This window comes from Myripristis murdjan, chromosome 17 (assembly GCF_902150065.1).
Source record: "Myripristis murdjan chromosome 17, fMyrMur1.1, whole genome shotgun sequence".
Taxonomy (NCBI): Eukaryota; Metazoa; Chordata; class Actinopteri; order Holocentriformes; family Holocentridae; genus Myripristis; species Myripristis murdjan.
In genome coordinates, this window is record NC_043996.1 from 13,403,412 (window position 1) to 13,427,495 (window position 24,084).

General features: G+C 40.4%; 2 protein-coding genes across 2 annotated transcripts in view; one reads left to right on the forward strand and one right to left on the reverse strand.

Annotated features, from left to right (window-relative positions):
* Window positions 1-249: 249 nt before the first annotated feature.
* Window positions 250-24,084, forward strand: part of cdc73 (cell division cycle 73, Paf1/RNA polymerase II complex component, homolog (S. cerevisiae)) — a 31,993-nt gene continuing 8,158 nt past the window's right edge. The window contains exons 1-11 of the mRNA XM_030074388.1: window positions 250-413; window positions 1,505-1,610; window positions 3,692-3,761; window positions 4,039-4,101; window positions 4,407-4,459; window positions 5,023-5,111; window positions 5,340-5,553; window positions 6,990-7,088; window positions 8,370-8,448; window positions 8,994-9,058; window positions 22,428-22,485. Of these exons, the coding sequence (XP_029930248.1) occupies window positions 283-413; window positions 1,505-1,610; window positions 3,692-3,761; window positions 4,039-4,101; window positions 4,407-4,459; window positions 5,023-5,111; window positions 5,340-5,553; window positions 6,990-7,088; window positions 8,370-8,448; window positions 8,994-9,058; window positions 22,428-22,485 (1,027 nt within the window). The 5' untranslated portion in view covers window positions 250-282. The remainder of the gene's footprint in view (window positions 414-1,504; window positions 1,611-3,691; window positions 3,762-4,038; window positions 4,102-4,406; window positions 4,460-5,022; window positions 5,112-5,339; window positions 5,554-6,989; window positions 7,089-8,369; window positions 8,449-8,993; window positions 9,059-22,427; window positions 22,486-24,084) is intronic.
* On the reverse strand, window positions 12,092-15,680 carry LOC115375085 (beta-1,3-galactosyltransferase 2-like). The gene is made up of 2 exons (XM_030074389.1): window positions 15,210-15,680; window positions 12,092-13,789 (listed from the first exon to the last, which is right to left on the reverse strand). The coding sequence occupies exon 2, from the start codon at window positions 13,536-13,538 to the stop codon at window positions 12,267-12,269; it is 1,272 nt and encodes a 423-aa protein (XP_029930249.1). The 5' UTR covers window positions 13,539-13,789; window positions 15,210-15,680; the 3' UTR covers window positions 12,092-12,266.

Here is a 24,084-nt window from a genome sequence, read left to right on the forward strand (position 1 = left end):
TATAAAACTGCAAGCATGATGTAAGTCAACTGCACTTTGAAAACAGGAGCGAAAAACGGAGAATTCCGTCAACATGTCCTCAAAAAGAAAGAGATCACGAACAAAGCGTTAAAATGTAAAACAATTATGTGCATTTTCACACACAATTTTACACACATACACTATGGGGTTAAGTGACAGTGGGCAAAAAGTGACTTCCCTGAGAACAGGCATCCTGCGAGGCCGCATGATATTGATAATTGGGGGCTTCGCAAACACACACTTACATGAAGACAAGTGAAGATGGCGGACGTGTTGAGTGTTCTTCGACAGTATAACATACAGAAAAAAGAAATTGTCGCTAAAGGAGATGAAGTCATATTCGGGGAGTTTTCCTGGCCAAAAAATGTCAAGACCAACTACATAATCTGGGGGTGAGTGGAAGCTGACACGGGGTGCACAGACGGCTGCTGTAGGCCCGCTGCTGCTAGTGGCGGCGGGCGGCTTGTTAGCTAGCCCTCGCTAACTCACAATACCAACTGGAGCACTCTGCTTGCTGTAAACTTTACACACCCTGTGCTTGCCTTTGCACATTACTTTGACATAATGCTGTGGATCTTAGCATCTCTTTTGTTCGCTTTTATGAAGGTTACCGATACCCTCGTAACTTTAGCTGAAGGCATTTCTCCGTAGCATAACTTGCTACTGTAGCTTTGTGATGCTAACATTAGCTAGTTAGCAAGTTGTTTCCTCATGCATTTGGGACTCCGTTGGCTCAATGGGAAGGACTTGCTTTATATAACATAGAGCCATAATGGCTGCGGTTACTGCTTATTTACAGTGGTTTCAACAAAAGTGAAGTTTCGTCAAGTAGCGTTAACGAGTGAAGTTTGACACGGAGCGGATATCTTAACGTTATTAGCTAAATGGATTATACACTCAGTGGCCACTTTATTACTTACACCTGCACTGTCTAATACAGTCCAATGCACATGTTCTGCCATAAAGTTTACCTTTCTGATGCCTATAATGCTCAGGTTTTCTTTTTGTCACAGTAACAGAGGTGTTCATTCACTTCTATGTTTGGCATTGAGCTCACAGTTAGTGCTGCTGTTGTACTGGGCTGCATTTTCTTGACACCTGTTTCCACTATTCTGTCCCCCTCATAGTATATTAATAGGGAGGACAAAAAATTAGAAACACTCTCAGTTACTGCATTCTCACATTCTCTACGGTGTCAACAAAAACTGAACATCATAAACTTGATTGAAAGGGTGAATTTATGACAGAGCTGTTGCATTAAATTGCATAAGATTGCACAGGTGGGCCTAGTAAAGTGAGTGTACATCTGTGTTGCACTGATGTCAGAATCTCTGCTGTGATTTACTGAGTCGATCAGGTAAATTAAATTTTCTAGTGATTGATACACCTGAATGTTTTAACTTACACTGTACAATTTAGACAACAAGATAAACTACAACTCCTGTTTGAGGAATTATGTGTGTTTGTGTGTTTTTACCCCCAGAACTGGAAAAGAGGGGCAACCCAAAGAGTACTATACTCTAGACTCGATCCTCTTCTTGCTCAACAATGTGCATCTCCCCCATCCATCCTATGTGCGAAGAGCAGCAGTAAGTGACATGCAGATGTTTATTAAAATTGTCCTGCCTTTTTACTGTTACGGCCTGAACGCGCTGCCAGCATTTTCACACGCTCGATGCCTCGACCTTGAGGATGTGTAAGTTTTGAGGCGTCAAAACAGAAGCAGAGACGCTGAATCTGCTCTTATCAGACAGCTAAAAGTTAACAGGACGGGGAGGTGAGCAGCTGTTTGGTAAAAGCGTCTCTGAGTTGCCGTGAATGTCTACCTAGTGTATGTTGGGTTCACTATTCACATTTATTTAATTGGTGAATAGGTAAATTAGTTTTTAAATTTTGCTGTTGATAGACATTAATGTCACTAGACGATAACAGGGGAAAGCAGCTGCATGTCTCAAGTCCACAGCATCAGGAGTGCACACACAACCTTTGTGATTGCATTTTAGCAAGAAAACACAGAGACTAACATTAGGTCAACAGTTTGGTTACTTATAAATCATTTCTTGGGTTCCTGGATGGTCTTTTAAGCTGAGCTGGAGAGAACACTGGGGCTATTGCTGTGATAGATAGATAGATAGATAGATAGATAGATAGATAGATAGATAGATAGATAGATAGATATACTTTATTGATCCCAACCAAGGAAATTCTGGTGTTCCAGCAGCAACAGTAGAAACATACAATAAAGTTAACTAAAAAAAAGAATAAAGGCTAAAAATATACAATAGAGACTATAAAGACTAAAGACTCAAAAAATACAATAAGGGCTAACCTAAGGAAAGGAGATACGAGATGTGAAAATATACATATGGAATGAGTATGACAATATACAGATGGCGCTGAAGTATATGCATGATTGTATAGATTGTATAGATTGTATGATTCAGAGTGGCTCAGTAGTGCCGTATGCAGTGTTAGTGTGTTTTTTTTTTATTTTTATTTTTTTTTATTCAGCAAATTATCTCATTTTAGAGCAGTATAAATTAGCCTTATTCTTAGGCTGTTATTATGTTTATTATTACTTTTTACATGACAAAACTGATATGTCAGTAACAATAAACACTTGTTAAATGCAGAACACAGGAGTGCAGTGATGCACAATAAGTATGCAAGGCATACTTATTGTCTTTTATCCGTGCCTAGGTTATTGTTTGTAGGCAAAATATAAATTGTCAAGTGAAAATAAATTAACAAAATTGTTTAGGGTCAATCTTTTAGGTGCATGTGTCTGTCTGCATTGAGCCGTAATTATTGTGTAATTTAACAAGTTATTGTCCATTATGCAATGACTATATACATAGTGTGTAATGAAATATGTTACAAAAATAGAGCAAGGGTAAAATTATTAATATAATTATTACCATAAGGCTTGCTATTGTGTTTGTCATTGGCAAATGCAAATTGGGACCAAAGCAGTTCAGCCGTGGCAAGTTCAACTTGTTCTCCACTGCCACGATGTTTGCCCCATTGTCCGTAGTGATAAAGTCCAGCTTTATCACTAGAGCTTCTGATATGTTGGCGGTGTGGCACTGCATAATTGTTACTCCAGGACTGTTTTGAGGTGACATGATTTAGTCAGAATGCAGTTTTTTGGCAGGCAGACATACCCCAAAAAGTGCCAAAATAAATCCTGATGTTTCACAATGCTCAGTTTTATTACAACAACACAGAAAGTAGGCTAAACAAGGGGTGTGACCTCATAGGCTATGGGGGTGTGTTTGATTTATTGTTCCCATCCTTGCCAAACGTGTTTCTAATAATATATAAAGTAGATCTAACTTTCTCATAGTAGTTGTGAAGCCAGTTGGATTGATCAGTGGTCTGTTGATGCTAACATCTGGACATCCAAAGTGTGTTTTAAGTGTGTGTCAGAAGACTGCCAAAACAAGATGGGCGTCAGAAACTCTCTCAGTGCCTTCAGGACTTAAGAAAGTCATTGCATAAAAGTGTTGGTGTCAAAACATTTCCTAAGTGTGAGCACAAACTCCCATTTCTCTTTCAAAGCTTTTAGTCCCTTGGTTGATGATTGCACTGACTTAATTCAAGACAACATAAACATTATTTGAAATTACATTGACAGTGTGTTGGGTTACATGTTTTATGTTCTCCATAGACAGAGAACATCCCTGTTGTCAGAAGACCTGATCGAAAAGGCTTGCTCTCATATCTCAATGGCGAGAGTTGTAAGTAATGTTCAGTAAAACTTTATCTTTGACTGAAAGTTTCTGTGGTTTCTACTGTGTGTCTCTGCCACTTGTTGAGTTTTCAGAATTCTAGCTGCCTAATTTGTCTTAGTAGTAATGTAATTCAGCATGCTTTATTTATATCACCATTTCTTTCTCTCCAGAACATTATGTTGGTGACACATTTCACTGACAGAGCTCTATCTTTGCTTTTGAAACCTGTGGTGGGCTAGTTTGTGATTAATCAATGCATTATCTTCTTTTTCTCCACTTACAGCTACTTCCACAAGTATCGACAGAAGTGCCCCCATTGAAATAGGTTTGCAAAGGCCCACACAAGGTTTGTTTATAAACTACATTTATTACAGGAGGTTGGAAAAACAGCTGTACCTCTTAATTTAGCTGACATTATTTTATTAGCATTGGTCAGTTATTAATAATGAAATCTAAGACTACAACTAAATACTTGTAAAGCATGCAGCATCGTAAAAAAAAAAAAAACTTTACTGGTATTCATTGTTACACAGGGGTTTTTTATAGTTACGTATGTTTTTCTGTAACATGGTTGGGTTTTAGACTCTGAAGCTTTAGCAGGAGTATCTTGGACCATCTTGGTAATACTATTGCTTTGTTCTGTTTCCTCAGTCAAAAGAGCAGCTGATGAGGTATCTTCAGAAGCCAAAAAGCCAAGGATTGAGGTAAATTGATTGCAAAAATCTTTGACCTACGATTGTTTAAAGTCAAAGAAGTTGAGTTTGTTTCAAAGGTACATTGGTCTCAGACTGCCTCCGGGTTTACCCTTTAATAGTCCATTTGAAGTGAGAGCAGTGTCAGACCAAAGATAAATGGCCAGATTTTTTTTAATCCATCCATGGTTTTTTGAATGTATCATGTCTTCAAATGTATATCAGTACCAAATTAATTGCAGGATGAATCAGCCACACTAAATAACAATCAAAAACATAAGATGCAGCATTTTTACAAGTCTGTATGGTCAAACCAAAAGGCTGACCTGTATGACTACATGGTATAGTTTGTTGGTCAGTTGGCAGTGGAAAAGATGACCCAACCAGAGAAAACCTGCAGCAAATTAACTATTAATTACTTCAAATTCTTGCTTCTTCATATTGGGTGTAGATGAGAAATTTTTTTTTAAATGTTTAACTTTAAACAGTGTAATTTGTGTGTTGACATGTCATACTCATATACTTCATTTGTGTGGTTTGTAAAACATCATGCACACTTCTGCTTTCTTCTTTAGGATGAAGAACGAGTGCGTTTGGACAAGGAGCGTCTGGCTGCCCGTCTGGAGGGCCACAAAGAAGGCATCGTGCAGACTGACCAGATCAGGTATGATTGAATCGTCTCAGCATCATTCGTCTGTAGCATGTTTTCCATTTTAAGTAATTGCATATAAATCACAAGTATGGGGTTTTATGTTCACCATTGGGTTAAATCATGGTGTTTAACCAACAAACCACAGTTCCTGGAACGACTGAACAGTATTTGTGGAACCGTTGTGGATGCCACTAGTTTTGGATGCAGTCTACATGATCAATCCTTTCACCTTGTGTCCAGATCACTGTCTGAGGCCATGTCGGTGGAGAAGATCGCTGCCATCAAAGCAAAGATCATGGCCAAAAAACGTTCCACTATCAAAACAGACCTGGATGATGACATCACTCTCAAGCAGAGGAGCTTTGTGGACGCAGAGGTGGATGTCACTCGGGATATCGTCAGCAGGGAGAGGGTCTGGAGAACCAGGACGACCATTCTTCAGAGCACTGGAAAGGTTAGAGTCAATCCCAGGCTGATGATATCCAGTCACAGTGTTATTTTCCTACAACGTTGCTTGTAAAATGAAAATATGCTATAAAACTTTAATCCTTACTGTAGTGAGAGGACATGATGTTTTTTTTTAAGGCCGATATGATATCTGATAACCCCCTATCAATAACAGCAAATACAGATCTGGATTGTTGTAAGAACTAAAGATAGAAATGCACTTCCTGAGCAGGTTAAGCTTTTAAGAAAGGCTTCTCCTAAGATTTTTTTTTTTGTAATCTCCGCCAGTTGGGAGAATGGAGGGGATCGTGAGTTTGGCCTGTTGCGTGTCTTTGTGTCATTCCACGGCTAATCTTGCAAACTGCTTGGGCTACATCAGCATAAAAGGTTTTCGTGCACAGTTGTGACTGTTTGATGAAGAACCTCTTGTGGTTGCGATGATTACGAATCTTTGAAAAATGTTTGTTGTTGCTGCTTCTGCTCCTTGTCTTCATTCACTGTCTCTCTGGCTGCGTACTACTGGGCCTACCAGCCTGAGCAAACCCTTTAAGGAGCTATACTACTTTCAGTCACGAAAAAAATCAGCCAAAAAAAAAAAAACAAAAAAAAAACAACTGGTGATAGACTCAGCCAATCCATGATAGTCAAAATATTCGTCTCCCAAGCCTAACATGGACCCAGGGCAGTCTCAACATGCTACATAAAAAATGTTGACCAAATGCTGATATTCATCCAGTTTCTAATCACTGTTTGTAGTTTTTTTTTTTCACTATCACTCTGTGCAGAGCAGTGTGAGTAGATGATGAGTCTTGTATTTGGGGCAAAGGGAGTTATGCACATTCAGACAAAATATGGACAAGCATTTTAGTTTAACTGTATTTCCTTTCCCTAAGTCAGAGATCATTTTCAGTTTCCTCTGTATTTATTTAGCAGTGCTGTGCCATCACTCTCGCACTGTAGCACGAGAACCTTATCTTGAATTATAACTTGGGTCCAAAGAGCGATTGATATGAGATAAATGTACAACTGCCACTCAGAAGCACCACAGCTGCACAAAATTTACAGAGGCAACACAGCTCATATTCACTTATTCAGCACTGCTCATCACATCCTGTTATAGCCCTGACGTGTCTATAGATGGCAGTGTTGCATAAAGTTGTAACTAGCTGTCCTACAACATGTAGTTAAGAATGCTTTGTGATTGCTGATGTCGATTTAAATTCATGTCCAAATGAATAACTTTGGGTTTATCCAAAGATTGTCATTTTTCTGTGTTTTTTTTTTTTTTTTTTTTTTTTCTTTTCATTACAGTTCAAGCTTTGTTCGGATACAGTGAAACGTTGGTGTATTTCACCAAATAGTGACGAAACATATGAAACCCTGCATTTGTTTGTGAAGGGATTTTTAACTCATCACACTCGGAACTGTGTTGCTCATTTGCAGAACTTCTCCAAAAACATCTTTGCCATTCTTCAGTCAGTGAAAGCCAGAGAAGAAGGGCGAGCACCAGAGCAGAGACCAGCACAGAATGCTACTCAAGTGGTAAAGACAGCGTTTTCCACCTATCACACATGCACTGGATCTTTCACTTTTTTCTATTTTAGTTTAGTTTATTGTTGATTTATATTTTTAGCTACCTATATATCAAACAAAATAAATGGTTACATGTGTCCTAGTAGCAATTATCATGCCTGTCTTCAATCTAATGTTTTGATCTAAAAATCAACACCAAACATAAACAAGTAAACAAGAGCATAACATAAACAAGAGTGAAATGCTGCTATATTTTGGATTATGATGGGGGTAAAATATTTGTCCTGAACTCCTGAGGCATTTCTAAGTTCTGTGCTTTTGAGAATTGAGTGACATTCGTTAATTATTAAGATCACAGCAAGGTGGGGTGTCCTTCCCTTTGAAACTGCATAGTCTGCCTCTAACAACTGAATCTGCTGGACAAACTATGTAATTGTCTCACTTTAGATTAGGTGCTTTTTGTTATTTATGTACCTGCAATATTATGTCTGTCTGCCCTCGTGACCCTTGCGAGGATAAGTGGTTTGGAGAATGAATGAATGAATGTCTGTGTGTTGCATATTTGCAAACATGTACGGTGACTCCAGTATCTGCTGATTATACTGACAGGCAGATTATATTGTCGTTCGGGTTCTGGTTGATTATTGTCCACCTTAAAATCTAGCAGCCACCAGCACAAAGTTCATAATCACCTGGTTAAGGGATTTTAAGACACTTGTGCCGTGACATAGATGCAGGAAAGACAGCACAGATATTTACTTTTATGACATTTATGAAAGCTTGTGATTATGACCAAAGGGGCAGAGAAGAACATTTATGTTCAAATTTTGAATGCATGTAAACTCAGTTATATTAAGATTAAAATTTAATTTGAAATTAAAATCTTAAAAGAAATTACTGTTTCAACCAACACATCCACACACAAACATTGGAAGCAAGATTTCATAACCCACAGGTTATGTTTTTTTCTTTTTTTTTCTCAGCAGTTTTAAGTGGTGCTGCTGTATGAATTCGCTACAGTAGATTCTGAAGATTTAAATGATGTCCATGAGAAACTCCATTAACTACGTCGGTTAGCCATACCACACAGAGTCTATTAATGCCTCCCTTTGCGCGTATCATTTCTCAAAGAAATGGAGCTTGAAATTAATTGGAAGGTTATCTTGAAAAGGTCAGTGATTATTTAGCCTGTTGAAGCAGCTGTGGATTGTAGAGTGGGCTTAGAGTTATTTTAGATTAGATTGTAGAGTTATTTTATAGATTTTTGTTTTTATGTCATGTCATCTCCAGGACCCGTCCATAAGGAACAAACAGCCCGTCCCAGCCGCCTACAACAGATACGATCAGGAGCGATTCAAAGGAAAAGAGGGTGAGTCTCAAGATTTCACCTAATTGCACTTTAAGGATTTAGCCTTTTAGACAATTTACCTCGAGTGATAAAACCATGGACACCAAAATCATCCATATATCCTTGGTTGATTGCTTGCTCTAGTGCTTCGTGCTTGTTTCTGAGCATACACTATGTTGAATGATATTTGTGGAAGAGCACCTTTCAGTGTTGGAAAACTGATATTTTAGTAATTAATGCTCCTAAAGAGAAGTAGTTTTTCCACATTTGGAATTTGAAATTTATTTACTTAAGAAGAGCAGCCAGGTATTCATTCACTACACACTAGTTTTTAGCACAGTCTCCCATCACGAACCAGTTTCACTCCAAATGGAAACAGCGTAGTCCTGAGCAGTTGCAGATGCTTTTATCATATTTTGTGCAACAACATGACACAGCTGTAGGCAGACTTTGTTGTTACGTAGTATTTTTTTTCTTTTAAATCAGATATTACCTGTGCTAATGAATGTAAACCATTTCCCTTTGCCAGTAACCTGCAGCTTTCAAACATTGCATATTTTTCTTAGAAACTGAGGGCTTCAAGATTGATACCATGGGGACCTACCACGGCATGACCTTGAAGTCAGTGACGGTAAGACCAAAGCTTTGTGTATCAGAAAGACTAACTCCTTATCTAGACCACAAGCGTCACGTCAGCATCATGCCCACTCCGCCCCAGGGAATTGTACCACAGTCTGTGATGTGGTGTCTCTTCTCCCGCTCATTATCGTCATTATTATCTGCCTACTATCAGCAAACATACTATATGGGAAATTGTAGTAAACCCATGATGTTTGAAATAACAAATAGCGTGCAAAATGTATAGAAATAAATTAATTCATTGCCTTTTTGTGGGCATCAACCTTGTGTTTACACGTGTATTGTTAAAAAAAAAATAGATTTGAAGTTGAAAACGCGCAGGTCAGAGGATGCATGTGAGAACAGCTGAGATGTGAGCCTGTTTGGAGCTGGTGCTGCTTATATTAAAATGAAAGCAAATCTGTTGCATTTGACATGTGAGTAAAAAATGCATCTGAGACGCTTACAGTGTAGATAAGGGGTAAGGTGTCAGGGACTCTGCTCTGTCAAACTGTATTTGTCTGCTCATTCCTGTGCATTTACTACCACATGGGCAATTCAGTTTGGAGGACTTTCAGAGTTTGATGTCAGTCGTTGGGAACCTAAGGCTCACTAGCCATTTCTGGCTGTTTGCCAGAAATCATATGGCTCCTGACAGAAACTGCATTTCATAAAGAGAACAAATGAAAACAGCAAAATTATAGCTAAAAACTCACTCACTCACACATAGACATACACACACACATACTGCTCAGTTTCTCATTGCACACACACGTCTTCTCTGTTGACTTTCCGCAGCAGGAGATAATAATATTGTTTCTCACTGCACACACACACACACGTCTGCTCTGTTGACTTTCCACTGCAGCAAATAATAATATTATTTTTCTGTGGCACTAAAGTAATTTCTAAAAAAGTTTGAGTCAGTGTTGAATACAATTTGACAGTCTCCCTAAATATAGAAAACAATGATAATATTTACAGCAGAATGTTACACACAGGCAGCTCCCCATTCAAAGGGACAGGGCTCTACTGCCCGGGAGCATTTCTACGATGGCATCTAGTGTGCCATCTCTGTCGCTGCCTTTAGGCTTTATTCTGTTCACATTTATCAGTGTCAGTTGCTTGTTAAGGCAACATACATTTACATCCTTACACTTAAGAGATGAAAGGTTGCTTCCCCCTGTGTTAGGAGGTCAAACATTGATCCAGAATGAAGCATTAAAAGTTGGAGTGTGAACTGTATTGTGGACAAGTAAAAGCTGTTGTATCCAAATAGCCTCAGCCTCATTGGGCGCTGATCATCAGACATATTTTAAGCTTACATTCAGGTCAGAAATGCAGATACCTGTACCAGTGTTAGTATTTGTTTTGAAATTTGAGTAATATTTCACTTTTGCAGAATAATTTAATACTTTGGCATGCCCCATTGAAACCTCACCTTCTAAGCACTCAGCTGCCTTTGGCATCCATAGTGATAGCAAGATTTTTTTTTTTTTTAACCAAAATTCACCACCTTGTTTGCATTCTGAAAGGTAAAAAGCTTGTGTACGCTGTCGTTGTTGGGTCATTGCCTCTCCTACAGTGTCTGGAACATTCACATGTGCAAACATTTTATGATTAACATTTATACGTTATATACTGCAGCCCCAGACCACTATATTATGTTTATGTTCTGGTCCTTATTTTACCAGAATTAGTTTTACCTGTTTGTAAGTTTTGATTCATTGACTAATCAGCTTCCTTGCTTAATTAATAATTCATTAATCTTTATGTAGGAAGCTCACCCCTTAATCTACATTGCGATTTAAAAACAATCTCCTTATAAGTTAATGCTGACATGCCTATCTATTTGTTGGCAGGTGTATTTATGTCATGGGAGATTTTTGTGTCGAGCCAGTCACTACATTAACCACTGAGAATCTACCTAATTACTCATTTCTGCCTTACTCATATGGTCTCTGAGTAACACTGCACACCTTTCATTCTCGGAAAAATGGTAGATGGAAATGCAGAATCTAAAACCAGAATTCACATGTGGGCACAGTAACTGAGAGGTTTGGGAAGGACACAGTAAAATGCGTATTTGTTATTTTTATGTAAAAGCGACTGCTATATACAAGTTAATGGTGGAAATTGATTGGCTGCATGTTTTTGAGTTTGCATATGTTGCATAAGAAGAGACCAGTATTAAGTCCATGTTTCAGTGCCTCTTGTGGTGTACTACACCTGCATGAAAGACTGCAGCTGCTGAACTGCTGTAGCACCCTCCTCTATTTACATGTTCACTGGCACCTAAAACCAAACACTGTGCTCTCCCCAAAGAATACCCAGGTTTTTTCCAAAGACTTCTCTTTTTAATACCTCTTAAAGTATTTCTAGCAGTGCTCATTCATTTGGTTGTTAAAAAAATAATCAGCATGTCATAAACAGTAGAAAGTGACAAAATGATAATCTAAGTTGGAAAAGGAGGCTGTGCTTCAACAGTGGGATTCTCAGAGGAGTACTAAACCCAAAAACCAATGAGCATTAAAAAAAAAGGAAAAAAAAAAAAAAAAAAGTCCAGGAGGATGAAATACACCGAAATGAGATTTTGATCTTGCCTATAATTGTAACCTCCACTGAACACTAATGTTCTTTCTGTCGGATACAAATATCCACAGCTGAAACTTCAACATCCAGCAAAATGGATGCTAAGTAGCTGGCTGGCTGCTGTCTGCTGGGCTGTGTGGCACCTTAACTATGGATATTTGCCTCTGGCAGCTGATTTTATTTCAAGCTGATTTTAATAATTACAGTGGCCATTTGATAAGGAAGTATGACTTTATTGGCACTAACAGTACAATGCCTATTTTGTCCATGCCTGTGACTGCATACAAATGTTTGAACAACATAGACCATACATTTTTTAAAAAAGTAGCTTTTTTTACTGCTTCCCAACACTCATCAGCTTGGTTTTATAAACTCTCAGGTGGCTTCATTCAGCCTTTAAACAAAGTTCATCTGGTTTGTAAAGAATTTGTTTGAATTGGTATTTTTTGCACAAGACTTGCAAAGTTCATGTTTGTTTTGAATTTCCATGTGGATAAAATGTGTACCAGTCTGTGTGTGTCAACTTCAGAGAAACAGGTATAGGAATATCATTCAAAAACATAATCTAAATTTTGAGTTGGATGGAATGTCTTAAGTGTCTTAATGTTTTAATTTAAACTTCAGAGTCATCAAACAGGTTTCTCTCCATTCATTCTGTTTGTGTGTAGCCAGCCCATCTTATCCTTAAATGAGTTGATGCAGGCATTGTGCTTGTTGATTTGAAGGTGATGCCAATATTTAAGTAGTTCACTGGGATGAAACCCATGTGATGTTATTAGATGGCTGTACTTGCAGCTGGAGTATGACACCCGCCAGTGATTGAACAGGAACTCATTGGGTGGTGGTGTGGGCTCAATCCGCAGCTTGGCAAGACAAATGCCAACGTACACATCCTCCAAATGCAGACGCCTGATGCTTAAAGAGGCTCTGTAGATTTTCCACGCCAAGTCCCCAGAGAACACATAACCTGTTCCGGAGCAGAAGGTGGGGTACTTCTCACTTGGGTACAGCTCAGGGGACATATACCACTTGCTGTTTTTATTTCGGTTGGGCGCAAAGCCTCTCATGTTATTGCCTGTGAAGAAGTTCTTCTTGGCCTTTAGTTCTGGCCTAAGCAGCTTATAGATGAGGTACTCTGTGTTGACAAACATGTCACTGTCTGTCTTCATGACATAGCTAGCTTGTTGGCAGTGTATTGCCACCCAGTTCATCCCCATCAAAGTCTTTATGGTCAGGTTTTTGTAGGCATCCAGAAAGTCCTGCTGAATGATATCATGATGCCTCCTGCTCTCAGCTTCCAGCATCCTTTGCTGTAAGTGTCCCAGCTCCCCTTCATTCGTCCCGAGCAGGAACAGTCGGATGAATCCTAGGCCTGGAGCAACACTCTCATTCCCCCATGTCTGTCGAATGGCATTCCTGGCCTCCACTTGCCGAGCCTCAGTGGCTATCAGCAGCACCAGAAATGGTGCTGGTTTGCCCTCTGCACATTTGTCTGGCTCATTAATGATATAAGGGTAAGGGCCTTGGGTTAGCTTGCTATTAAGGCCTCCCTCTTCATTTTGGGTTGTGTTGGCTGCCAGAGAGTTCTCGAGACCCGTCTCCTCCTGAGGAAAGGAGTCATTATCCTCCTGGTAGAAGCTGATGTTGGTGTCTGTCTTTAACGACGGCTGAGGAACAATCACAAACCTCCATAGGGAATGCTGGGAGCTCAGGTTTCCTTTGGCTTTGGTGGAATGTAGCCCACCGCCCCCGTAAACCACAGGATGCCCTCTTCGCCATGGCATACCTGTAAGCCCAGGCAGCCACTCTTGATGTACCAGAAAGACCAGGACCCCCAGCAGAGAGAGGAGATATAGGAGTCCTGCAATATGTGTACAGCAGTGGCGCCGCCTCCACTGCATGTCTTGAGGCTGTATGGCACTACTGATTCACTGAGACAGCGGTCACACTCGTCAGGGCAGGCGTCAGCAGCTTCCGACCAATCCTTGATCCCTGGAGACAATGCGATGCGTATGGTGGGTGTCCTGAGGGGTTTATACCCAGTGTTGATGTTGCACTTCCATATGTGTCATTGCAAATCAGAAGTTGTGTAACTAGCCAGCTCTGAGGTGTGAGCCAGCTCTCATGTTGCATCTCCAGTGAGTCTGTATGTCTGAGAGAAAGGAGAGAGAGCACAAGAAAGCAATGAGATGATCACAAACTTTCTCATGTTTATATCAAGGCCAGATCATTAAATAAATAGTGCAAAAATCCTTTTGCTGTCACAAAAGTACCTCAGTATAAAATTGCAAAAGAAAACAGAATTTATTAAAAAAAATATATTAGTCTCACACCAACTTTTTTTTCGCCACCTCCTCTGTGTACCGAAAGTTGTCTTTACATACGGCTTGGGTAGCTCAAAATTGAGATGACAGTATTTATCATTATAAGATACCCAAAGTGATTTAGAAGACATAGCATTAGTCCTTTACAGGATATTGAGACAAGATGGTGCTTTGATGCTGTTAATGATGTTAAATGTTATCAAGCTCACACAATGACTCATTTTGACATTGACTAATGGGATGTTTTACTACATAGGGCTTGAAATAATGACGGTGGTGCCACACCATATCATACCATCTTGACAGCATCCTGCATAAAGTTGTACTGTAGCTGGGCGGCATAACTGAGTTCTACTTAAATTGATAGGCAGATTTAATGTGTAAATTTCCAATTTAACCATAATCATGATCCATCCGTCAACAAATACCACTAGTATTTGATTTTTCAGTACATCAGCGGGCTAATACAGACAGAATGGGCTGACACAGGAAGATTGGCACGCATTAAAAGCACACACTATACAATGTGGTAAGAGTTTATAGTCTTGACAGGTGGTAATGAATAACATGTGGGACACTGGTTCCTTGTTGCGAGTGCAATTAGAAATGCATTTTGTACTTTCAAGTCACACAGAAGTTAAGAATATCCAGAGGTACTTTTCTAATGTATGCAACTAACACTGTCAGTCCACTGTTTAAACTTGTAATTTCATGCCTTGAGAGCCTTGAATTATTTGGTTAATGAAGCAGTGTTGCCCCCTATCGCTTTCAGAATGAGATTGAATTTAGCATCGGCTCCTGTTTTCTCAACTCTGCATTCGTTTTTTGTAACAGAGCAGAATCCAGATAAGGAGCAGCTATAGAATGATGAGCCCATGCTCTGTTTGTGTGCTGCTAGCCCCCTGGAGTGGAGTGTTTTCTCTCACTTTCTACTGAATTACACACTACCCTCTTAAAGGACCCCCACAAGACAAAGAGCTATTTGTGAGAGCTCACTGAAGCACTGAAAAGACTTATGTTGGGCTCTCGCTGATGCGTCAACAGAAATGAAATGAAGCGTTTCCTTTCCGGGCATATAAGTAGGCACACCCTTAACATGCTGAGTAAAAACAAATCTTAAACTGAAGCTTTATCTCGTCTTGCATCCGTTTTATAGCATGAATAATTTCTGTAACACCACAGGCTGCAACGTAAGCAAGCGTTCTCATCATGTGAGTGGTGTTCTGAGTCTTCACAGCATAGACATACCTGTTTCACTTTTGGTCAGTTCTCTCTCTTTATGTCACTCATCATTGTTGAATGTGGTAAATTACAGTTCTCACACCTTGATGGTCCTTTGGGTTATATACAATGTAATCTTTTTTCTCCTCCTACTGGACACATTGCTCCCGCTTTTGTATCCAGCTCAGGCTCGATGGCTCAGGTCCTCATTTTTTTTCCTCTACAGCGGGTGTGAAATCCTTTCCTGCTCTCCCAACTTGCATATGGCTCTGTTACTCAGAAAAAGAGTGCTCTTCATTTGTGTATTAGTCATGGATAAATTTATTCTGGTCCTGTCTGCCAGGAAACACATGCATCCGTGTGCATTACAGAACATGTGTTGGAAAGCTGTGGCATTGCAGTCTCTCTCTGGCTCATCGCATTGTCCCCAGAGGTTTGGTGCTAGCGGTGCTGTGCCTCTGCCTTCAGGCAAAAAGAGAAGAGAGTTGGTGGCTGAGAGTCTGCTGCAGCCCTGAATCTTTTCAGTGTCCTCTCCTGTCGTTCCCGATTATATCAGAGCACCAGTGGATAGATGGCGTTGGTTTACAGATGGCTGCATGTGCTTTGCCTTACACCTCTCCTTTTGAGCAGCTCTTTGTCCTCCGTTTTGCTCTCTTTCTGTTTCCCCATTGCTCTTCCTCTTGCTCTTCCTCCTTTGATTCACATGATAACCTCCTTCTCTCCCTCCCCCTTTGCTTTCTCACTCTTTTTTCGTTCTGTTCTCTTTCACTCCCCTCCTCCCTTCCCTTCAGCTGCCGGTTGTGCTCTGCTGTGTGCTATTGCTGTATTGCCCGCATTTATGAGGTAGAGCTAGAGGGGTGAGAGAGGAGGAGGAGGAGGAGGAGGAAGAAGAGCCGTCGCTGTGTGTTGTGTGTTCGTTCTGACGGACAGCTCCAGGCTTGGTGGCAGTGCGCTCTCCTATCACGTCACGCTGTCTCTGCTGCCTCTGCCGCTGCTGCTGCTGCTGCCTGCTCTGTTGAAGGGAAGGGGGGTTGGGCCCCTGACCTATTTGTATTTATCATTCATCTCTATCATTTGTGCTCTGATGACATCCAGTTATATTATTTCTTCAAACCAGATGAGCTTGATGGATTTTCTGTGTTGAACAACTGTTTTAATGCAATTAGGAACTGGATGGCAAATAATTTTCTGCAGTTAAATGGAGAAAAAAAAACGGAAGTCTTGATTATTGCTTCTGAAAACTCCACTCACTGAGCAGGAATGTGACTGCTGTCTGTCAAAAGTGCTTTAGAAATAAATGTCACTAATTAACTTATTTGCTAACTTATTCACACTACCCTTTCCAGTAAGACGAAAAATGGATCAGGGGTGGAGCCAGACAGGTGGCTGGGGTGGCATTGGTTAACCTTTTCTTGCCATCACTGCCTATTTTCTCTCTCATTGAAACATTGATATTGCCTCAGCGTAAAGGATCATGACAGTTATTTTTAGCCTGGGACTCATTTTTCTGTTTTTTGAAATCATTTGGTGATGAACACCTTAAATAAACTGCTGATGGGAGAGGAGTAGTTTCCAGTTTCTATAAATTGTTGAGCCTCTCCCCTCCAAACTTGGTTACCCAGCAGCACTGGGAACAATATTGGGATGCCTCTCTCCACAAGTCAGTGAGACGACGTCTGAAGAACTTGCCATTCTGAATTATGTTGGCAAGACTGGGAAAATTGGCACCTTAATGTGGATAATTTGGCATTGGTGACAGTCTGATGTGATGAAGGCTCTCACTAAAATGCCGCTTGATAATATTCCTTCACTGCCTTTGTTATCTTCACAGGACATCAGCACATTATCAGTTATATCATCAACTGGGCTACTCACTATCAGATTCCCTCAGATTTTTTAAGGATATTGATTGCATCGGCTACATACGTATCAGTGTATGGCTTTCTGTGTACAGCACTTTCTGAAAATAGTCTGACTTCAGTCTGACTTGACTTGGTGGTTAGAGGTTATTACCTCCGCCCACCGTCTGCCTGTTAACCATCTGTGCCTGTTACTCGAGATATAGGCTTTCGTTTCACTTAAGAGACAGTGCTAAGGCTGTCACCCGGGATGCATCAATATGGGCTGTGATTTTATTATTATTATTATTATTATTATTTTGTCATTCTATACTAAAGGGTGGGAATGAGAATAACACTGTTACAAACAGCAATGAAATGAGTTTAATCATACCACATGACCACAGGATAATTTTGATAGAAATGCCTGAGTAGGTCGCCAGTAGATGCCTTTTCTCCTCTCCTCCGTAGTGTGCTTGCTCCGGCTTGCTCCCTCTGTGCGTGATAATGTGTGTCCTCATTATGTTGTTGCCAGATTTGGATTCAGATTTACACTTGTGTTAAACGCAATTTGTTAAAGCATTTTTCATCACTGAGTTAACTTTTCCAAACAGTCAGTGCAGATAGCACAACAATGTTCTGTGTAGAAAAATATTAATGAAATTGCAATGCATTGACACAAGATGCATTAAGTGTGCATTATTTTCAAAGTCTCTGAATTCACCTATCTTGTAACTATTCATGACACTAGATCCACATTAGTCTAGTGTAGAAAGAAACAAAGTCAAATTCTCTGAAACTTAATACCAGTAAAGTGCATTGTGAAACAAAAGATCTCTTGTTTGCAGTTGGGTTAGTGTGTAATACTCAGCAGATGACAGTATCTGTTGTTTTTGTTGACTTTAGCACACATCTTATTGTTTTGACTGCATTTTTTACATGAGATTAACTAGTCGAACAGTGTTGTATTCTTGTTACATCAAGGTTTTTGAAAAACTGCACTCAGTATTAACAAGTCCGCAAAACCAATTGCGCAATCTAAAAATGGCATCTTCCTCAATGTTAAATAAGCAGTATGGTGTGTGTGTGTGTGTGTGTGTGTGTGTGTGTGTGTGTGTGTGTGTGTGTGTGTGTGTGTGGTGTGTACACGTATGTATGTATATACCATGAGGAACCTCATGTGGCTGCTGAATCGAAACCTTCGCAAAACATTTCTTTTGGGTACTTCCGCTCTTTCTCCATTCACTGTCTACCTCACTTGACCATCTCTCTCTCTCTCTCTCTCTCTCTCTCTCTCTCTCTCTCTCTCTCTCCTTCTGTTTGTCTCTGCAGAGTCCTTTCAGATTTTCGTAATTTGGTCTGAACAAGAATAATGACCCTGTTATTAACTTGGAAACTCACATTTGATATTTGGATAGCAGTAAAATGTCCCTTGTTTTTTATTCAACATTTGATGTCTGGGATTAAAGCAAGAAGAAAACAAATCTTGCTGAAATTTTGTGTCAGATAAGTTTCGTTGCAGTTTACTTGCCTGATTCTTTGGAATTGCTGTTTACACAGATTATGTTGCCCGTGTCTGATGTGTGTGTGTTTCGGCACAAGTTGCATCATGACTCAGTCACTAGTAGCAGATGTCACTGCTACTCAGTGTGCCAGGTACAGTTGCCACTCACTCAACACTGTCACCAGTGACAGTGCTATCAGTTTTTTTTTTTTTTTTTTTTTGTAAGAATCAGGGAAACAAAGCTTGTTTTCCTTTTATAAAAAGTCAAGTTATAGGTCTGGTTAAGGTAGGAGGAGCAGTTGGCATTGAGGCATTGGGCTGGCCTGTTGTATGCAGCCACTGCAGTCTGTCCTACCTCAGTTAGAAGTAAACAGATACAGCCCCATACATCTCTTTAATGGCCGCAATCCAGCCTATTTACCTAAGCATGTCAGGGATGTGCCCCCAAAATATCAATGCCAAATGGAATAAAGTGCAAGTAACAGTCTGCTCTCTGAAACATAATATGTTCCCATGATTTTATATAAAACTTATCAACATTTTCAAAATGCAGATCTTCATCAGGATGATAAACAAGAGAAGCATTTTACATGGTATTAGGTCAGTCACTTTTAGTGGCCTAAAACATAAATCTTTACCTTTACATTTTTCTTGAACAGCCAGAAGTAGCAGGACATCAGTGGCATCCTGATTGTCAAAAAGTACCCAGTAGCCTAATAACTTATAATTTGGCAGACAGTAAAAGATAACATTACAACCACCGTTTTCCCCAAGCACATCGAGGTGCCAGCCAAAGAGGAAAAGATAGGTAGAGGTAGAGAGTTCAGATTTTTAATTTTTTTTAATTATTATTATTTTACAAATCTTTTCAGGAACAAGCTATTTTTCAGTGCAATCACACACTCTGACAACTACATTTAATATCCCCTTCAAGACCTCTCCTTGGTTTCAAATATTGAAATTTCATAAGCCATGTCTGTCTGCTTTAACTCACTAATCTTGGGAAACTCACCCTTCACCATCACAGGTGGATTGAGTAACATCATAGTTCCCGGTTATGCAGTATCAATGTAGGCATAACAAAAGAGTATCTCCAGGAAAACATGAATTGAAGCAAGTGCTATATTTCTAATATACACTTTTACTCATAATGCAGTTATACAGTAAAGCAGAGTATCTCTTGGTGTTGGAGTATGTTATTTTACTGGAGAGCAAGGCTGCAGATCAGCAGTAAAACAACTGAGAGTGATCCGCTGATAGACTCTGCCCTGCAGCAGGTGGGCAGGAAGGAAGGACGTGATTGAGAGATGATAGGCTTACAAGTAGTTGAGGCTGTGTTCAAGAGAATTCATTAAAATTATTAAAAACTGTGAATCTGCAGAAGTTGTCCTCAAACACAGCTTTGGCACGAAGTTGTGGTCTAAAATCTCAGTGGATTTAATATTCAAGATGCTTGGACTTCCTCTGAAGCATTTGTGTTGGTATCAGTGGACTTTTTAGAGACTAGGCTTGCTTGTTCCTTCAGAAGAATTTTAATAGTTGATGCTGGAGGACTGTTTAAATTAATCTTATGAAATATTCACACACAGTTCATTATTTTGACTAAGGAAACATGGCTTGAATAATTTAATGCATTGGACCTCTTGAGCACAATAACAGAAACTGCCCACAGGACTCTTATTTCCACAGTAATCTGAACCTGCCCTTTTGGGATTTCAGCCAAATGCTTCAGCCAAACATTTTGGCGAGCCTCCAGACTTTTTACACAACAATTTAGTTATTTGTTAATCAGTAATGCTCGTTTTTTGGCCACTGAATTAAAGAAAAGAAATGGCATTCTTCCACATTGTAGCAATCAACAGAAACACAATATTGAAAGTATCCGTTAGCAAACCACAAACCTAAGAGGAAGTGTTCACACACCTCACTTCCTTATTTTTTTCTTCAGTAGTCTGACGGTGGTTTGTGTTAGAAGATAGATGTAAACAAACACCAAAAATGACTATGAAAGTCACAGATAGGTTTGAGGTTGAGTATGAAACTTGCAGCTGGTAGGTTTGACAGAAACATCTTATCTATCTGGTTAAAAATTTGAATATGAACGTGAGAAAGACACCTCCAGGAAATCACTCAATGTATATGGATTTCATTGCTGAGGTTGCATTCTCATAAAATAAACCACCCACCACATCTCAATCATAAATCACTTCAGTGTCATTGAGGTTTCAGGTGATATAAGTGTGTTACATTTTGTTGTTACACAGATTCTCGCCCTATGGACTGTTAAGCCAAGCATGCTGAAAGTATTGGCACTTAACAACTGTCAGCGTGGACCACAGGCCAGACGGGTTCACTTGTTTGTGAAGCTCCTCTGAGTTGGAGCCTAGCCTGTGAGAATGTCACCAGATGATGGATTACTGCTAGGCCCCTTTTCGACCGCAGGAACTTACCCCAGGGACAAAGGCCTTTTGAGGAACTGTCTGCATTTCAACCACGGGGACCAGGGTCTAAATGTAGTTCCGGAGACTTTTTTTTTTTTTTTTACTCCACTATAAGTCCTGATTGGTCACACACACACAGTGCAACTGCTTCAACTTCTTTGCTGCTTCAGTCATAAAACAAGAAAGTACTCCAGTGTTGATTTAGTACCAGTTTAGGATGAGGGGCAGACATTTCTCTTTTTTTGATAACATTAAAAGTAAAGTGAGGCTTTGCTGTTGGCTTCCCGACTCATTTTAAAGAGACGAGAAAAAGAGAGAGAGTGCAATCCAGCTGAGAACTCAGGCAAGATAGAGAGAATTGGCACAGCGGTGCTGCGCTTGAGAAAGTCAGATAGTGAGAGAAATAAAACACTGTTTTCTGGGGTGGCCCAGTGGCTCACCGGATAAGAGTGCATACCACTTGTTTAGGCTGAGTCCTGATTGCAGCATTCTGGGTGCGAGTCCGACCTCAGGCCTTCTGCTGCATGTTACCCGCTCTCTCTCCCCTGCCTATTTTTGTGATTATTTCACAGTGGTTACATTCTAAAACACACCAAGAACCATCAAACACTCAACAGATGATGTACTGTGGGGAAAGACGCTCTTTGTTTCATTTTCCTCGTCTGCATATTTCCTTTTCATTCCTAACCCTAACCCTAACCCTAACCCATACCTTTTAGTTCCCTAACAAGTAGTCACTTTGAATACTTTGCCCAGGTAATTTGGATGGAAAACTGGCTCTAGACTGTGACCCAGAGTTTGGCCCCCTTTAACATCCCCCATACACACTCACATACACACTTCTCTAAAGGTAATCAATAGTGCCTTGGAGGCATTTGGGGGAGTGGGTGGATCCGGATCAATCAGCAAAGGACTGTGGACCACCATCTCTGAAGTAGTGATTGAATGACTTGTTTTTTGAAGCCAATACAATATCCAATATCTTCCCACACATAACAGCCAATACTGATACACATTTTCGTAAGAACTGGAATACAAATGCAGGTTGAAAAGGTGCAACTTTTTGAAACAGGCCTGTCAGTAACGGTATGTTTGGGGGGAAAACAAAACAAAAACAAGGAATTCTTTGACTATGGAAAAATGATCAGCCTTTAAAGGCAACTTTGCTTAAACATTGTATCTTGACAGTTTTTATCTACAGTTTCTCTTCAGATTGTACTTGACCAATGCATTTCAATTTTTAATAGTATGTGTGCGTCTCAGCCTCTGATTGCTGCTTTGTAGTCAGAGGTCTGTTCACTCCTATCCATAGGATTGGATCCTCTAGATTCCCACACACCACCATGCATACTGAAACGTTGCTGCAATTCTGTGCCTTTGCTGCAAAGCTCTCCAGACAGAAGACGTATAATATGTTAGTTGCTGTGGATGACAGTGGCTTTTCTGTGTGTGTGTTTACCAGGAAGGAGCGTCTGCCAGGAAGGCCCAGACCCCAGCGCTGCAGCCAGTCCCACGTCCAGGTCAGCACCACTCACACAACCCCACCAAGCCCCGAGTGTTCAAACTAAACACACTGCACAGGTCTCCTAGAAACACAGTAATAGAGTTGAAGAGGCATGCAGTGACTTTTGTACCCTAGTAGAATGTTTCCTTCTGTTAACGGAGTTTGTCATGCATTACCCTCGTCATTTTTTAAGGTATTCTCTCTTCTCAATTTGTCAACACACATATTATCCCTTCTCTGGGTAAACAACCAAATTAACTGTATAACTAAGCTTTTTCCAGACTTTTTGCAACAAACAGGCCCGGTCCCAGCTCTTTTATTCTTCAGCCCATTGATTGGAAACAAATAAAGAAACAAGAATTGGAATTAAGAAACCACAGCATATGCCAGTTGTTCATTAGTCATGGCATTATTAGAGGTCCACGCCCTTATATTTCCGTTCTTTCTTTCTTGCTTCCTTTTTTTCTTTCCCCTCTAAAAGACATTGGATTTATGACACCACAGGAAAGCAAGAGCAACCAAACTTTGCGGAAAGAACAGACAGATTCTCACCCAGTACTTGCCAGATATGACGTTGACCACTAAAATTACATATTTATCTTTTTATTCACTAATACTGGATTTCTACAACTGAGCAAATGGCACACTGAACTGGTCTCTCAAAACAGCAGGCATAGGTTCAATTCCATTATCACACAATACTTTTTTTTTCTTTACCCCACAGCCTAAAGGTGTGTTCACACCGGACGCGATAACGCGAATTCGCGCGTCAAGTTTCCATTAAAAGTCAATGCAAAGACGCGATGACGCGCGACTTCGGGTCGGGCGGCGCGTTTCGCGCGATACGCGCGATTGACGCTTCATCGCGTCGCGTTGGACGCTTTATCGCGTCAAACGCCTCATCGCGCAAGTTGAAAAATTTCAACTTTTGACGCGACATCGCGTGATGCTTTGACGCGATAGCCAATCAGTGTTGATATTCTCCCTACGTCACCTATGTCAAGAACTGCCAAAGGAAATCGAAAAATGGAGGACTATATTATTGTTGCCGTGTGCGGGCTACCGGGCTGCCAGGCTGCCGTGTGCCGGCTGCCGGGCTGCCCTGTGCGGGCTGCCGTGTGCCGGTAAATTTTGCAATATGTGTCCGTTGCTAATGCAGCTATTGGATGTAATTTACTATTAACCATGTTAGCGGTAACGTTAACCCGGCATATCTGTCTCGCTACGTGTGTGCGTCTTGTCAGTGGATGTGTGTCGCCACAGATGGAAAAGTCTGCGGGACACCTACATCAGGGAGGAGGGAGAGAGGAGGGCGGGTTCGCATCAATGCGTCCATCGCGCGATAGACGCGATTAAGGAAATAAATGATTCAATGGTCACGCGGCGTGTTTCGGGCGTTACGCGCGATTTCATCGCGTTCATCGCGTCCGGTGTGAACACGGCTTAAGGCTGGCATTGTTCCTTCCCAACTTCTAAAATAGCATGCATTCAAATTAAATTTAAAAATGTACATTTGGTTTAACACTGCTCACTGTGTTCGGACTTCACCCGTTGTAACTTGTGGTTATATTTAAATGATCAAAGCTGCAGTATGCAAAATTAAAAAGGGTTGATT

What these genes read in the sequence shown, in the direction of transcription:
- LOC115375085 (XM_030074389.1), bottom strand. Translation starts at nt 13,538, where the DNA reads ATGCAGTGGAGGCGGCGCCACTGCTGTACACATATTGCAGGACTCCTA.